Consider the following 16,887-nt stretch of genomic DNA (forward strand, 5'->3'; position numbering starts at 1 on the left):
CCAATCCATCACGCAAACCAGCCTCCCATCCATTGACTCTGTCTACACTTCCCGCTGCCTTGGCAAAACAACCAGCATAATTAAGGACCCCATGCACCCCGGACATTCTCTCTTCCATCTTCTTCCTTCGGAAAAAAGATACAAAAGTCTGATGTCACGTACCAACCGACTCAAGAACAGCTTCTTCCTTGCTGCTGTCAGACTTTTGAATGGACTTACCTTGCATTAAGTTGATCTTTCTCCACACCCTAGCTATGATTGTAACACTACATTCTGCACTCTCTCATTTCCTTCTCTATGAATGGTATGTTTTGTCTGTATAGCGCGCAAGAAACAATACTTTTCACTGTATGTTAATACATGTGACAATAATAAATCCAATCAAATCAAATCAAAAATCATTGGTGATCCCTACTTTAACTCCATCCACCCGCCTTGATACCGTAACTCTTGATACTCTGGCCTAACAACAATCTATCTATCCATCTCAATTTTTAAACCTTCAATTGACCCAGACTGAAAATTATTCCGGCTCTTAGACCGAGACATGACACCACATTAGCTCTGCACGCCCTCACAGAAAAGCCCGATATTAAGTCTTGGGCCTCATTTGAGTGAGCATGCCACCAATGTCTTTTCCTCAGGAGCTGGGGTTGTGCCTAGTTATCTCACAGGCATCATTGTGGAAGTGGGCAATTGAGGTGATGATCGGGCGGAGGGGTGAAGCTGGGACAATGGAGTCTGAAAGTGATGGAGGGTGTTAGGGGGAAGGTTTCAGGGAAGAAGTCCCTTTGCTCCTCAGTAAGGTGTAACTAGTGTCAGCAAGGGGCAACTGAAAAATCCTGTGTGGAGCAGTGCCAGATGCCTGCCCTGCTTGTTGGTGTCTAAATTTATACAGGAGCCCTTGAAGTGTTAAATCGCTCAATAACATATTCCAGGATCTTAACACTTACATGACAAGTACAACCCAGGACATCTATAGCATATCAAGTTCAGTGCTGCACAGAGGGTGCTGGCTGTCCTGTGTCTAAATCAGTGTGCATTGTTCCCTTACACCTCAAAAACTTGGCTGCTTTTCCCCTATCTGTCCATATTTATATACCTCTATTCCAAATTCCTTTGCCTGCAATGATGTGGGAACTACCAATATAAACATATCATGCTGTAATTCTATCATAGTAACCTCACTGGTAGGAGGATGAAAACCCACCAATGCATCTACTTTCTCAGAACGCTAAGGAAATTCGGTATGTCCACTACGACTCTCACCAATGTCTACAGATGCACCATAGGAAGCATCCTTTCTGGCTATATCACAGCTTGGTATGGCTCCTGCTCTGTCCAAGACCGCAAGAAACTACAAAGGGTTGTGAACGAAGTCCAGTCCATCAACAAAGCCAGCCTCCCATCCATTGACTCTGTCTACAATTTCCACTTTCTCAGAAAAACAACCAGCATAATCAAGGACCCCACGCAACCTGGACATACTCTCTTCCACCTTCTTCCATCGAGAAAAAGATACAAAAGTCTGAAAACACATACCAACCGACTCAAGAACAGCTTCTTTCCTGCTGCCATCAGACTTTTAAACGGCCCGATCACATATTAAGTTGATCTTTCTCTTCACCCTATCGGTAACTGCAGCACTATATTCTACACCTTCTCCTTTCCTTCTCCCCTGTGTACTCTGTAAACAGTACCATTTGTCTGTATAGCACGCAAGAAACAATATTTTTCACTGTATTCCAGTGCATGTGACAATAATAAATCAATTCAATTCAATAATTATGATGTGACAAGTTTACATAGGTAATTTCCATTGTAAGTGTGAGCACAGAAAATTGATAGGAGGCAAAAGCTGGCAGGAAGTGTAAGCAGATGCAAAGTTTTCTAACTGATGGTACACAACATTCTGAGGCCGGAATTATTATTATTCCACTCTGGTCTCTCCACTTCCTTACCTTTCCAAAATTTACATCAGCATCCAGGATCTCATTCACTGTATAACCATCAAACGCCATGTCTTGGTACAGAAATTCCGACAGTGTCTCGTTCTCAATTAAGAAGTCCCGGAGCCTGAGATCTGTGGAGAAGAGATGATGTTGTCAGTGAGTAAATATCCGAGGCTGGGCCAGAGGTAACAATCCATGTGAGTTAGCGTCAGAAGAAGCCACACGTCTATCAGGAAAAATGCATCCACCAGCAATAAACTAACTGAACGGTGTCAACAGTAGCAGTCTCAACTTATGGTCTGCAAGTATTGGACTTAAATTTAAGTTTATTAATTAGTGTCAGAAGTAGGCTTACATTAACACTGCAATGAAGTTACTGTGAAAATCCCCTAGTCGCCACACTCCGGCGCCTGTTCGGATACACTGAGGGAGAATTCGGACTGTGGGAGGAAACCGGAGCACCCGGAGGAAACCCACACAGACACAGGGAGAACATGCAGACTCTGCACAGACAGTGACCCAAGCCGGGAATCAACCCGGGTCCCTGGCGCTGTGAGGCAGCAGTGCGAACCACTGTGCCACCATGCTGCCCACACAGGAGATGTTTCATTACATTAAAGGTACCAAGATGTGTAGGCTAGGGGGATTAGTGGGGTAAATACGTAGGGTTACGGGGATAGGGCCTGGGTGGGATGCTCTGTCGAAAAGTGTGTGCAGACCCGATGGGCTGAATGGTCTCCTCCTGTGCTGTAGGGATTTTATGATTCTATGATTGTGACTTTCCCCAGTGCAGCCAATTAATGGCCGGAGTGAAGGCTTGGCTTCCAATTAGGGATGGGAGGTACGTCTGTGGAGTTGGAGGGCCAATAGGAGACTGTCCAGTTAGATGGGAACAGCAAGATGCAATGAAAGATAGGTGAGGGAGAGGGCACTTCAAATTGAGGGAGCCCTCTCTTCAAATTTACAATGGAAGATGGCTTTCGCAGTCAGGCCAAAGTGCGGTGGTGAGGGGAGAGGATGTGTGAAGGGGAAAAGAGGAATAGTTCCACAAGGCAGCCAGCACCACTCAGGATATCAGCAGAGGAGGCCTGAAGATTGTCCTTTTGTCCAATGTTATGGCTGCCTCGATTAAACTAGCCCCCGCCATCTCCAGGACCTGGAGGCTAACTGAAAAACCCTGGTCAGCCTCTGTTAACGTGCCTTGTAGGCATTCATCGGTTACCCACTATATAGGGGTGAATAGCCCTGCCTCACACCACCCCCCCTCCCCAACCATCTTCAGTCCAAAGATGTGCAGGCTAGGTTGATTCACCATGCTTATTTGGCCCTTTGTGTCCCAAGATATATAAGTTAAGGGGATTAAGGGGTGTGGCTGGCATGGTGGCACACTGGTTAGCGCTGCTGCTTCACAGCGCCAGAGACCCGGGTTCAATTCCGGCCTCGGGTGACTGTGTGGAGTTTGCACATTCTTTCCGTGTCTGCATGAGTTTCCTCCGGGAGCTCCAGTTTCCTCCCACACTCCAAAGATGTGCGGGTTAGCTTGATTGGCCGTGCTAAATTGGTCTTGGCGTCAGGGGGATTAGCAGAATATATATGTGGGGTCAAGGAACTGGGGCCTGGTGGATTATTGTTGGTGTCGGCTCGATGGGCCAAATGGTCTCCTTCTGCACTGTAGGGATCCTATGATTAGTGGGGTAAATATGTGGGGGTGGGGAAGGGGGTAGAGTCTGAGTAAGATGATCTATCGGAGAGAGTCGGCGCAGACTCGATGGGCCAAATGGCCTGCCTCTGCACTGTAGTGATTCTATGATTCACCCGGGAGCTGGTTGGCAGTACTATTATTGGGCACCCCTCTATTCATAACCCTTGTGCTGATTGAGAATGAAGCTTCTGTCCCGTCTCTGTGTGATTTGGGATGTTCTGAGCAGGCGAAAGGCATTAAACAAAGGGTCAAGGATCTTTCTTTCTGGATTGAAGGCAACCCCTGATGCTGCAGAATTAATTCGCAGAAATCCTTTATAGTGCCCAGTCTTTTGTTATGGTCAAACACTTGGCCAAATGCTAAATGCAGCAGCTGGTCATTGACTCCCTGCTTCTGCAATGAACATACGCACCTTAATCCATTCTGAGTGCTTCGTCAAAGGGAATAGTTAAAAGAATACAAATATGCCACGTTTATTAAAATAAAACATTCCTTATTGTCCTCCAACCCTGCTGAACCCCACCAAATAAAGAAATATATATGAAAAAAATCCCTGACAGAATGCCAGCTGATGAGGTAAGTGCATACTGGGTGAATAATTCTGCAGGGTTAATATAGTTCACACGCTGTCTCAGTCCAAGAGGCTTAGGCTCCCACTGAATCTCGTTAATATTCAGATGCAGACACACGCATGAAGGCATTCCAGTGACTTGTCTTGACTTGTACACTGACCGAGAGTAACCCCACAGCCTACACATGCTCGGAGGGCTGGTGCTTCTTTTATCAAGAACATTTCAAGTTCCTGTGGGAGGGGGGGTGGAGTGGCCCCAAACTTCCGAAACTCGATCTGTCAGGAGGGAAAGAGGACAGAAAACCACCCACAGGAATTTTCTTTGCAGCTTTTGTGCCGCTTGTCTGCTTGCGCTGTTTAAAAGCACTCTTAATTATCACTGGGGTAGAGAGAAGGGGAAGGGTTCATTCACAATGTCTTTATCAAGTGCTCTAGAAACACTCACACACAAAGAAACTAGCCAGCTGGCTGCCAATTGTGCACCTTTTGCATGCATGATGATCCCGCAGGCATTAGATTAGCTCAGAACAAAATAACCACACAATAAGCTCCCTGAAAGGTTTTTTTTTGCCTGTTATTGAGATGGATATTCAGGGCAGGAGCTAAAATGGCAACGTCCCAACTCCCAGCCATTTGGCAAAATGTAACACCCAAAACATGCAAAGGCAAACTCTCTAAAACTGCCGTTGGCATTCTTAAAAGGGCTTCACACTGCTGCTCACAGTAAGCATAAACAGGATCCGTTGAATTTACATAGCGCCTTGTTGGATTGCTAAGCGAAAGAGGAGTATCACGCAAACCAGCCTCCCACTCATTGACACTTCCCGCTGCCTCGGAAATTAGCCAGCAAATTCAAGGACCCAACGCACCCCGGGCATACTCTCTTCCACCTTCTTCTGTCAGGAAAAAGATGCAAAAGTCTGAGGTCACGTACCAACTGACTCAAGAACAGCTTCTGCCCATCAGACTTTACAATGGACCTACCTCGTATTAAGTTGATCTTTCTCTACACCCTGGCTATGACTATAACACTACATTCTGCACTCTCTCCTTTCCTTCTGTACGCACAGTATGCTCTGTCTGTATAGCTACAGACTGTATAGCGTCTGTAGCAACACTTTTCACTGTATACCGATACATGTGACAATAATAAGTCAAAATCTGGGCATTTCAGCTCAGGAGAGTCTGTGGAAGAAGTAAAGAACACCATATATCATAACACTGGAACATGACTTCTTTAAACCAGTCAGCATTTCTATTGTGATGTGGAGGAGTGCAGGGTTTGGCAACATGCCCACGTCTGGCAGCTCAGCTGATTGCAAAAAGCAACACTGCTCATTACCCAGAGTCAGGCAGCAATAAGGAGGTTACTGTCGGTCATTGCTCTACAGCCTACATTAGCTGCGATCAGATTACCAACACCAGCATTGTTCTCCCTCCTGCTGGCTGCAACCTGCCTTGTGCTCGGAGTCACTCCAATTTGCCGGGCTGAAAATGTTCTTTGAAGCAATGGGAACAGCAGCTTCCCGGGCAGCGCAGAGGCTGAAGGAGCTCTCTCAAGCTGTAAAGGCACTGCGATGATGTTAAAACCAGCGTTAAAGCATCCTTCGAGTGCCACCATAGGAATCAGAATTCATTGGTGATGGTAAATAAATTTGAATGTTCTGACCTCCATAGATTCCGTACAGTACGGTACAGTAGGAGGCCATTTGGCCCATTGAATCTGCACCAACTCTCCAAAAGAGCACCCCACCCTATCCCCATAACCCCACGCATTTACCATGACTTATCCACCTAACCTACGTCTCTTGGGACACTTTAGCATGGCCAATCAACACAACCTACACATCTTGGGACACTAAGGGGCAATTTACCATGGCCAAACCACCTACCCTACACATCTTGGGACACTAAGGAGCAATTTAGCATGGCCAATCCACCTAACCTGCATATCTTTGGACACTAAGGGGCAGTTTAGCACGGCCAATCCATCTAACCTACACATCTTGGGACACTAAGGGGCAATTTAGCATGTCCAATCCACCTAACCTGCACATCTTTGGACTCTGTGAGGAAACTGGAGCAGCCGGAGGAAATCCACACAGACACAGGGACAATGTGTGGACTCCACACAGACAGTGACCCGAGGCCGGAATGGAACCTGGGTCCCTGGCGCTGTGAGGCAGCAGTGCTAACCATTGGGCCACCGTGCCACCCTATGTGTCTTGAGACCTTTAGTATCTTCCTAAACATGAGGAGGTCAACTTTCCTTTCGTCAAGTATTTCCCCTCAAGCTTTAACATTGACTGACTAACTGGAGCAGGTAGTTGTGGCTTGGCTGCCATAGCTGGAGCATGCCAGAAGTCATTTTAAAAGAGAGTTGGACAAGAAGCCGAGGAGGAGGAACTGGCGAGCTCACAGACAAACACAGGCGAATGGGGATGTGGGACAAAGCACTACTACACGTTCAAAGAGCTAGAACAGGCACAATGGACCAAATGGGCTCCTTAATTCTGTGGTTTCACTCATCTTAGCGAAAGGTCATTCAAGTAAGCAATTCCTTATTGCTGAACGCAAGAGTCAGCTGAGATCGTGAGTACACTGACCTCATTCGCAGGCATATGTTACAGGAAGCATAGTCAGCAACCTTCACACTCGCCCTCAGCCTCTGTGACCTCAGCCCTACAACTGGGCAGACTGATTACAGCATCGCATGTAGCTGTATCGCAAAAGATAAAATTCCGTCTATTTTCCAATTTAAAGGAACCATTAAAGGATGTTGTGTATACCCTAATGTGGCTGTGCGTCCTGACTCACCTGTATTGCCTCATGGGGGAAGGGGATATACCACAGTAGACGGTGTTAATAAATATGGGCGGCACGGTAGCACAGTGGTTAGCACTGCTGCTTCACAGCTCCAGGGACCTGGGTTCGATTCCCGGCTCGGGTCACTGTCTGTGTGGAGTTTGCACATTCTCCTCGTGTCTGCGTGGGTTTCCTCCGGGTGCTCCGGTTTCCTCCCACTGTCCGAAGATGTGCGGGTTAGGTTGATTGGCCATGCTAAAATTGCCCCTTAGTGTTCTGAGATGTGTAGGTTAGAGGAATTAGCGGGTAAATATGTAGGGATATGGGGGTAGGGTCTGGGTGGGATTGTGGTCGGTGCAGACTCGATGGGCCGAATGGCCTCTTTCTGTACTGTAGGGTTTCTATGATTCTATGATTCTATTGCGTTGTGGACTCACAACGATGACTTAGCGGTGTTATCACTAGACTATTAATCCAGAAACTCAGCTAATGTTCTGGGGATCCAGGTTTGAATCCCGCCACAGCAGATGGTGGAATTTGAATTCAAATAGAAGTATCTAGAATTAAGAGTCTACTGACGGCCATGAAACCATTGTCGGTTGTTGGAAAAACCCATCTAGTTCACTAATGTCCTTTAGGGAAGGAAATCTGCCGTCCTTACCTGGTCTGGCCTACATGTGACTCCAGAGCCACCGCAATGTGGTTGACTCTCAACTGCCCTCGGGCAACTAGGGATGGGCAATAAATGCTGACCAGCCAGCGATGCCCATGTCCCACAAATGAATTAAAAAAAGCAATAGCTTCAGCCAAGAGTGAATGAAGTAGGAACCCAGATCTGAAGAAGCCTTCAAAGAATTGCTGCTGGGATTGTGATACTGAATAACATGCGAGAGGAACCATTCCAACCGTGAAACATTTCCAAATAGTGTAGTGGCTCGAATGTTCCAACTTGGAAAAGGATCTGTACAGACTCAAGTGTAAAGTGTAGAATTTGAAAAACCATCAAACCCACTCCTTGCACAAAACGTGCAGAATTCAGCCCCATTATGGTCTTCCTCACCGCCAGTTTCTGGGGCTGAAGTTTGCATCTATACTCCCTGATCCTGGACATTGGGGTGGCACAGTTGCGCAGTGGATAGCACTGCTGCCTCACAATGCCAGGGGCCTGAGTTCGATTCCTGGCTTGGATGAATGAGTGGAGTTTGCACATTCTCCCCATGTCTGCATTGCTTTCCTCCGGGTGCTCCAGTTTGCTCCCACAGTCCAAAGATGTGCATGTCAGGGGGTTAGTAGTATAAGTAAGTGGGGTTATGGGGAGAGGGCCTGGGATTGTGATCGGTGCAGACTTGATGGGCCAAGTGGCCTTTTTCTGCACTGTAGAGATTCTATGATTCTATAAGCAAATGCTTAGACTCCCATCAGGCCTCCCCCAAACCCCACTACACTTGAAGGAGCTTCCATATTTTACAGGAATCACACCATTTTCAATTTGTTCGCAGTGCATTCATGGAGACTTCCTTCAAGACATTTTGAGGTAAATCAGGTTTCTGGCCAGTTGTACATGCTGCAAAAAGATGCCCTGCAAACCCCCCAAAAATATTCCCATTTGCCTTGAAACAATCCACTGCCACTAACAGTCAAACCGGAGAGAAACGAGTTAACTTTGGCTGGGATTTTCCAGTCCTGCCGAAAGTCAATGGATTTTTGGTTGGACAGCTGCATCTCCCTGTGGCACGTCTCACCATTTTCAGGCATTTAATGAGTTCAGCAAAGTGCAAATCCAATGGAAAAGCACAGAAGATAGATGGAAATGGAAAAAAAGATACAATGCTTTATTAAAGAAACATCTTGGGCAGGATTTTACATCCTCGCTCATCCCAAAACAGTAAAATCCGCCCTGAAATAAACAAAGTTTTCCATGGTCTGCCCCTTGCCTGCTATGATTCCAGTGGTGGGCGGGGAGGCAAAATTCCGGCCCTTATGTGTTTTTACTTCAGAAAATCAGTCCATAAAACAATAGGAATTTTTCCAATTTTCAGATTTGGAATCATAGAATCCCTACAGTACAAAAGGAGGCCATTCATCCCATCCCCGTAACCCCACATATTTACCCTGCTAATCCCCCTGATATTAAGTGGCAATTCAGTATAGCCAATCAACCTAAGCCGCACATCTTTGGACAGTGGGAGGAAACCGGCGCACCTGAAGGAAACCCACGCAGACACGTGGAGAATGTGCAAACTCCACACAATCACCTGAGGCCAGAATTGAACCCTGGTCCTTGGCGCCGCGAAGAAGCAGTGCTACACACTGTGCCACCATGCCACTGTTGAATGAAACTCTTTGCGTTTTACCTCTGTGAAAAATCAGCAACAATAACTTGCATTTATACAGGGCCTTTACCACAGTAAAATGGCCTTTGAATTTACTGGTGGACACCTCCACCTCCAATGTGCATCCTGGGGGAGCACTTAGACGGAGAAGTGGGCCACACAAGATTAGGAAGTTGTAGGTTCACTGAGAGGGCACGGGTGAAGGTCAGCAGTAGTCAGGATTAAGTTTTGTTAAGTGTTAAGTGTTTAGCTTTTATTAACAGGGGGTTGGAGTTTAAGAGACGTGGGGTTGTGCTGCAACTGTACAGGACCTTGGTGAGACCACATTTGGAATATTGTGTGCAGTTCTGGTCACCTCACTATAAGAAGGATGTGGAAGCGCTGGAAAGAGTGCAGAGGAGATTTACCAGGATGCTGCCTGGTTTGGAGGGTAGGTCTTATGAGGAAAGGTTGAGGGAGCTAGGGCTGTTCTCTCTGGAGCGGAGGAGGCTGAGGGGAGACTTAATAGAGGTTTATAAAATGATGAAGGGGATAGATAGAGTGAACGTTCAAAGACTATTTCCTCGGGTGGATGGAGCTATTACAAGGGGGCATAACTATAGGGTTCATGGTGGGAGATATAGGAAAGATATCAGAGGTAGGTTCTTTACGCAGAGAGTGGTTGGAGTGTGGAATGGACTGCCTGCAGTGATAGTGGAGTCAGACACTTTAGGAACATTTAAGCGGTGATTGGATAGGCACATGGAGCACACCAGTATGATAGGGAGTGGGATAGCTTGATCTTGGTTTCAGATAAAGCTCGGCACAACATCGTGGGCCGAAGGGCCTGTTCTGTGCTGTACTGTTCTATGTTCTATGTTAAGAGCACAATAAACTGTTATTTTCACCTCACAGCTGTGACTAATCTGTCTCCCCCCACCCCCTCCACAGAACTGAATGTTCCCCAATCCCATGCATCAAGGCGCAGACTGCTGTGTTGCGCGATACTTGGCTAAATATTATAGACTGCCTGCCCTACTTTCCCCACCATCCACCGGACCCTGAATCAAAGAGGACCCCCTGTCATTTCCCCCCCAAGGCAGCAAAGTTCCAAGTGATTTCTTCTGCCTCTCGGATTTTGTTTTGAAATTCCGTTTCCTCTCACACAATAGACAAGAGGAAAAGAGCAGACACAGTTCTGTTGTGGATCACCGCTGTGACAATGGAATCGTTTGGGCTATAAACCACGGAAACTCATCAGTGACTCCACAGAGCACAGCCGACGGGCAATACCAGACAAAGAAGTGAAGCAACAAAATACTTTCTTTTTTAACAACAGTTAATAGAGTTGGGAGCAATTAATTACATCTGTAGGAGTCATAAAGTTCCATTCAGAAGAATGATTGGGAAACGTTTGCTTGAAGCTCTGCAGAACACCATTCCACAATCTAACATGCTTATGTGGAATGTTCAAATAAGTGGTGTTATGATCTCCAAATATTCAGAGTATCCACTTGCCAACATGTCATTTGTAACCATTCCAATGTTCCTGAAACTCAACGATTTCTACTCAATGCTTTGGGTTTTTTAAGGAAGTCATTCTTCCACTTTCCCTCCCGAATTTCCCTCGTCTTTCCCCATTAAGGAGGGAAGGTTTCCTGGGTCCAAGCCCAGAAGTGTTGGATGATTGACCAGTCCCATGCAGTAGTAAGAGTAAGCAGTACTGTTGAAGGCGATGTCTTTTGGATGAGATATTGAAATAAGGCCCTGTCTCCCTATTCGTAAGATGTAATAGATTCCCCAGGACTATTTGAGGATTAGCAGGAAATTCTCTCAGCATCCTGGCCAACATCGTTCCCTCAATGACTCCACCCATAGAATCCCTGCGGCGCAGAAGGAGGCCGTTTGGTCCATCGAGTCTGCACCCACCACAATCCCACCCAGCCCCTATCCCTGTAGCCCCACGTATTTACCTTGCCAGTCCCCCTGACACTAAGGGGCAATTTAGCATGGCCAATCAACCTGACCCGCACAGCTTTGGACTGTGGGAGGAAAGCGGTGCATCCGGAGGAAACCCACGCAGACACGGGGAGAACGTGCAAACTCCACACAGACAGTGACCCAAGCCGGGAATTCAACACGGGCCCCGGCGCTGTGAGTGCTAACCACTGTGCCACCGTGCCGCCCAAAACAGGTCATCATGCAATTCATTCATTTGTTAATAGTGAGAACTTGCTGTTGCAAAATTGCCGTTGGATTTTTCAACATTGGCAACAATTACTGAATTTAATTGATTGAGATTTTTCAGGATAAGGACATGATAAGAAGTGATGCACACAGAAATTATTTCTCCTTTCATATGGCAAAGAAGGGATCCAACTCCGAAAGAGCAGAGCTAATATTAATTTTTTTAAATGAAAAAAAGCATTTCTGTCGAGGAGGGGAGGTGATGGCCTCGTGGTATTATTGCTACCCTATTAATCCAGAAACTCAGCTAATGTTCTGGGGACCGGGTTCGAATCCTGCCCCAGCAGATGGTAGAAATTAAATTCAATAATAAAATTTGGAATTAAGAATCTACTGACGACCATGAAACCATTGTCAGAAAAACCCATCTGGTTCACTAATGTTCTTTAAGGAAGGAAATCCTTACCCGGTCTGGCCTACATGTGACTCCAGAGCCACAGCAATGTGGTTGAATCTCAACTGCCCTGTGAAATGGCCTAGTAAGCTACTCACCACCACCTTCTCAAGGGAAACTAGGGATGGGCATGAAATGCTGGCCACCTATGTCCCACAAATGAATAAACAAAAGGTGAACATGGGGAAAACAAACCAATTATTTGGTTTCACAGATCAGATAGGAGAACTCAGAGATTAATTGATTTAATCTCAAAGGTTGATTCAGAATTCAACCTAACACCTTCCAAATTAGAAGCTGTGGTATATTTCTTTATGATTAAAGTTATCATTTACAGAGTCAATGTGCACAGTCTGAAAGAGAATTGATCCTCATTCTTAGCAATGGTTCTCTCTATTTTAAAATAAAGTTGGCAAGATACAAAATATATCTACTGTTGACTATATTGATTCCACAATAAATAACTCAAACGTAACCAATATAGAACATAGAACAGTACAGCACAGAACAGGCCCTTCGGCCCACGATGTTGTGCCGAGCTTTATCTGGAACCAAGATCAAGCTATCCCACTCCCTATCATACTGGTGTGCTCCATGTGCCTATCCAATAACCGCTTAAATGTTCCTAAAGTGTCTGACTCCACTATCACTGCAGGCAGTCCATTCCACACCCCAACCACTCTCTGCGTAAAGAACCTACCTCTGATATCCTTCCTATATCTCCCACCACGAACCCTATAGTTATGCCCCCTTGTAATAGCTCCATCCACCCGAGGAAATAGTCTTTGAACGTTCACTCTATCTATCCCCTTCATCATTTTATAAACCTCTATTAAGTCTCCCCTCAGTCTCCTCCACTCCAGAGAGAACAGCCCTAGCTCCCTCAACCTTTCCTCATAAGACCTACCCTCCAAACCAGGCAGCATCCTGGTAAATCTCTTCTGCACTCTTTCCAGCGCTTCCACATCCTTCTTATAGTGAGGTGACCAGAACTGCACACAGTATTCCAAATGTGGTCTCACCAAGGTCCTGTACAGTTGCAGCATAAATATAGTATTCAGTCATCTGGCACTCTTCAAGTGTGAGATAAAATTCATATTCAAAGCTCTCCATTGTCAATTCAGTTCACTCCATGGGCAGAATTTTCATTAACAACACGAGGTTAAAGTCCAACAGGTTTATTTGGTAGCAAAAGCCACAAGCTTTCGGAGCCTTAAGCTCCTTCTTCAGGTGAGTGGGAATTCTGTTCATAAACAGGGCATATAAAGACACAAACTCAATTTACAGTATAATGGTTGGAATGCGAATACTTACAGCTAATCAAGTCTTAAAGGTACAAACAATGTGAGTGGAGAGAGCATTAAGACAGGTTAAAGAGATGCGTATTGTCTCCAGACAGGACAGCCAGTGAGACTCTGCAAGTCCAGGCAAGCTGTGGGGATTACAGATCGTGTGACATGAACCCAATATCCTGGTTGAGGCCATCCTCACGTGTGCGGAACTTGGCTATCAGTTTCTGCTCAGCGACTTTGCGCCATGGTACATTGGGGAAACCATGCAGATGCTGCGACAACGGATGAATGAACACCGCTCGAAAATCACCAGGCAAGACTGTTCTCTTCCCGTGGGGGAGCACTTCAGCGGTCACGGGCATTCGGCCTCTGATATTCGGGTAAGCGTTCTCCAAGGCGGCCTTCACAACACACAACGGCGCAGAGTCGCTGAGCAGAAACTGATAGCCAAGTTCCGCACACATGAGGATGGCCTCAACCGGGATATTGGGTTCATGTCACACTATCTGTAACCCCCACAGCTTGCCTGGACTTGCAGAGTCTCACTGGCTGTCCTGTCTGGAGACAATACACATCTCTTTAACCTGTCTCAATGCTCTCTCCACTCACATTGTTTGTACCTTTAAGACTTGATTACCTGTAGGTATTCGCATTCCAACCATTATTCTGTAAATTGAGTTTGTGTCTTTCTATGCCCTGTTTGTGAACAGAATTCCCACTCACCTGAAGAAGGAGCTTAAGGCTCTGGAAGCTTGTGGCTTTTGCGACCAAATAAACCTGTTGGACTTTAACCTGGTGTTGTTAAACTTCTTACTGTGTTTACCCCAGTCCAATGCCGGCATTTCCACATCAGAATTTTCATAGCACGGCAGAGGCAGGTTTGGAGACAGGCATGTCGGCAATCACTCACTACCCGCTGACAGGTGCATGATCAATTGGACCAAGTATCAATTGAGGGCCCTCTTCATATGCAGTTGTAAGGACTCCCAGGTGTGGTTGGAATCTGTAGGTGGAATGGTGGTGGACTCTTGGCAGAAGGCTGAGGCAGAGTGGGGCCTGAGGTGAGTCTGGCAAAGCAACCCAGCCTGGATCCTCTGGGATGGTGAGAGCCACAGCTGTGGCCACAGGCCCTCCTGTTCTTTACAACTCCAAAATGACCTCCCTGCTTTTGTAATCTATGCCTCAAATGATAAAGGCAAGTGTCCCATATGCCTTTTTCACCACCCTACTCACATGCCCTTCCACCTTCAAAGATCTATAGACAAACACGCCAAGGTCCATTTGTTCCACAGAACTTCCTAGTATCATGATGTTCATTGAATACTTTCTTGTCAAATTATTCCTTCCAAAGTGTATCACCTCACACTTTTCAGGGTTAAATTCCATCTGCCACTTATCAGCCCATTTGACCATCCTGTCCATATCTGCCTGTAGCCCAAGACACTCCACCTCACTGTTAACCACCTAGCCAATCTTTGTGTCATTCACAAATTTACTAATCGAACCACCCTCGTAGTCATCAATGTCATTTATATAAATGACAAATAATAAGGGACACAGCATAGATCCCTGTGTTACGCCACTGGGGGCTTCCAGTCACTACAGCAGCCTTCTGTCATCACCTTCTGGCCCCTACAACTGAGCCAATTCTGAATAACGATCAAGCAATAACTCAGTTAAAATCATTCGGCTTTAAAAATTTATGGCTAAAGTTTCACACGAAAAAATTTATTACAGCGATTTTATTTTTGAAACCAGACCAATCTCCATTGTGGCTTAATTTTTTGATCACTTCATTCAGCACGTCAGAGCCAGGAGAGTTAAAATCATAATCTATAATGAGAGTGGAAACATGAAACGTTTGTGCATGTCAAAGGTGTCCTATTTTAGAAAGGTCACAGGGTCTGCGGGGCTGGATTAAGCCCAGGCACAGTGGGATGGGTCAAAACCTTCCCGGAAAGAAGCGACACAATTGATGTTTCCAGAAGGTGTATGTTCAGGCAGTGCGCATTTGCTGGAGGTATGATTATTGTTCACTTGCAGTCAGTAATGAGGCTAATTGAGATTTAGAATTCAATCCCAAACATTGGCAAAATTCCTGGATTCCTATCCAATAAAAATAGAATTTGACTTCGTTGGTTGCTGTAATCAAGTGGCCGAGGCTCAAGGAAAGATAGACAACAACGACCAAGAGACAAAAATAACTAATGCATTGCTCAGGTTAAAGCAAGGTTCATTTATAAGGCACCTCAAATCAAGAATAAAAACCTGTAACTGCTGTTTAGCTACAATTTTCCAGGTTACTGACTTAGTGGGAAAGCTTGCAGTGCTGACTCATGCATTGCAAAGAAACTGAAATTTATAATTCCAGAGGTAAGGAATATACCTGTTCTAATGTGGCCCATGTCATCCAAAGCTCAAGGCTGCACTATAGGTGAGACTCCATTCTTTCATAGCTGCTGTCTAGAGCTCAGGTTTGATCCCACCAGTTTGATCATAGATAGAATCATAGAAACCCTACAGTGCAGAAGGAGGCCATTCGGCCCATCGAGTCTGCACCGACCACAATCCCACCCAGGCCCTACCCCCACATATTTTACCCGCTAATCCCTCTAACCTATGCATCCCAGGACTCTAAAGGGCAATTTTTTTTTTAACCTGGCCAATTAACCTAACCCGCACATCTTTGGACTGTGGGAGGAAACCGGAGCACCCGGAGGAAACCCACGCAGACACGAGGAGAATGTGCAAACTCCACACAGACAGTGACCCGAGCCGGGAATCGAACCTGGGACCCTGGAGCTGTGAAGCAGCAGTGCTAACCACTGTGCTACCGTGCCGCCTATGGCGATCTCACGACTTTACCGTTACCTATTCGTCAGAACACTGCAAGGTTTGGGGGGCATTCTTACACAAAAGAACAGCGAGGAATCCCCAGCGGCGTGAGTGGACATCTAAAAAATTGATTGAATGTGGGCTGTCCCGTCCCTAAGTTGGGATGCTTTATGTCTGAATGGCAACTTTCACCTCACAGTCGCCATTGGAAAGTGGCAGGAGCGGGTATTAGAAAAATCGACACCATCCTGCCAATGCGGTCAGGTGGACTTCAAGTTTTTAGGTGTCCAGATCACCAACAACCTGTCCTGGTCCCCCATGCCGACGCTATAGTTAAGAAAGCCCACCAACGCCTCTACTTTCCCAGAAGACTAAGGAAATTTGGCATGTCAGCTACGATTCTCACCAACTTTTACAGATGCACCATAGAAAGCATTCTTTCTGGTTGTATCACAGCTTGGTATGGCTCCTGCCCTGCCCAAGACCGCAAGGAACTACAAAAGGTCGTGAATGTAACCCAATCCATCATGCAAACCAGCCTCCCATCCATTGACTCTGTCTACACTTCCCGCTGCCTCGGCAAAGCAGCCAGCATTAATTAAGGACCCCACGCACCCCGGACATTCTCTCTTCCACCTTCTTCCTTCGGGAAAAACATACAAAAGTCTGAGATCATGTACCAACCGACTCAAGAACTGCTTCTTCCCTGCTGCTGTCAGACTTTTGAATGGACTTACCTTACGTTAAGTTGATCTTTCTCTACATCCTAGCTATGAC

General features: G+C 46.1%; 1 protein-coding gene across 1 annotated transcript in view; it reads right to left on the bottom strand.

Annotated features, from left to right (window-relative positions):
* LOC144494770 (phospholipid-transporting ATPase ABCA1-like) overlaps positions 1–16,887 on the bottom strand; it is a 159,262-nt gene that overhangs the window by 87,713 nt on the left and 54,662 nt on the right. The window contains exon 6 of the mRNA XM_078214083.1: positions 1,962–2,083. Coding sequence (XP_078070209.1) covers positions 1,962–2,083 — 122 coding nt within the window. The remainder of the gene's footprint in view (positions 1–1,961; positions 2,084–16,887) is intronic.

This window comes from Mustelus asterias, chromosome 6 (genome assembly GCF_964213995.1).
Source record: "Mustelus asterias chromosome 6, sMusAst1.hap1.1, whole genome shotgun sequence".
NCBI classification, from domain to species: Eukaryota; Metazoa; Chordata; class Chondrichthyes; order Carcharhiniformes; family Triakidae; genus Mustelus; species Mustelus asterias.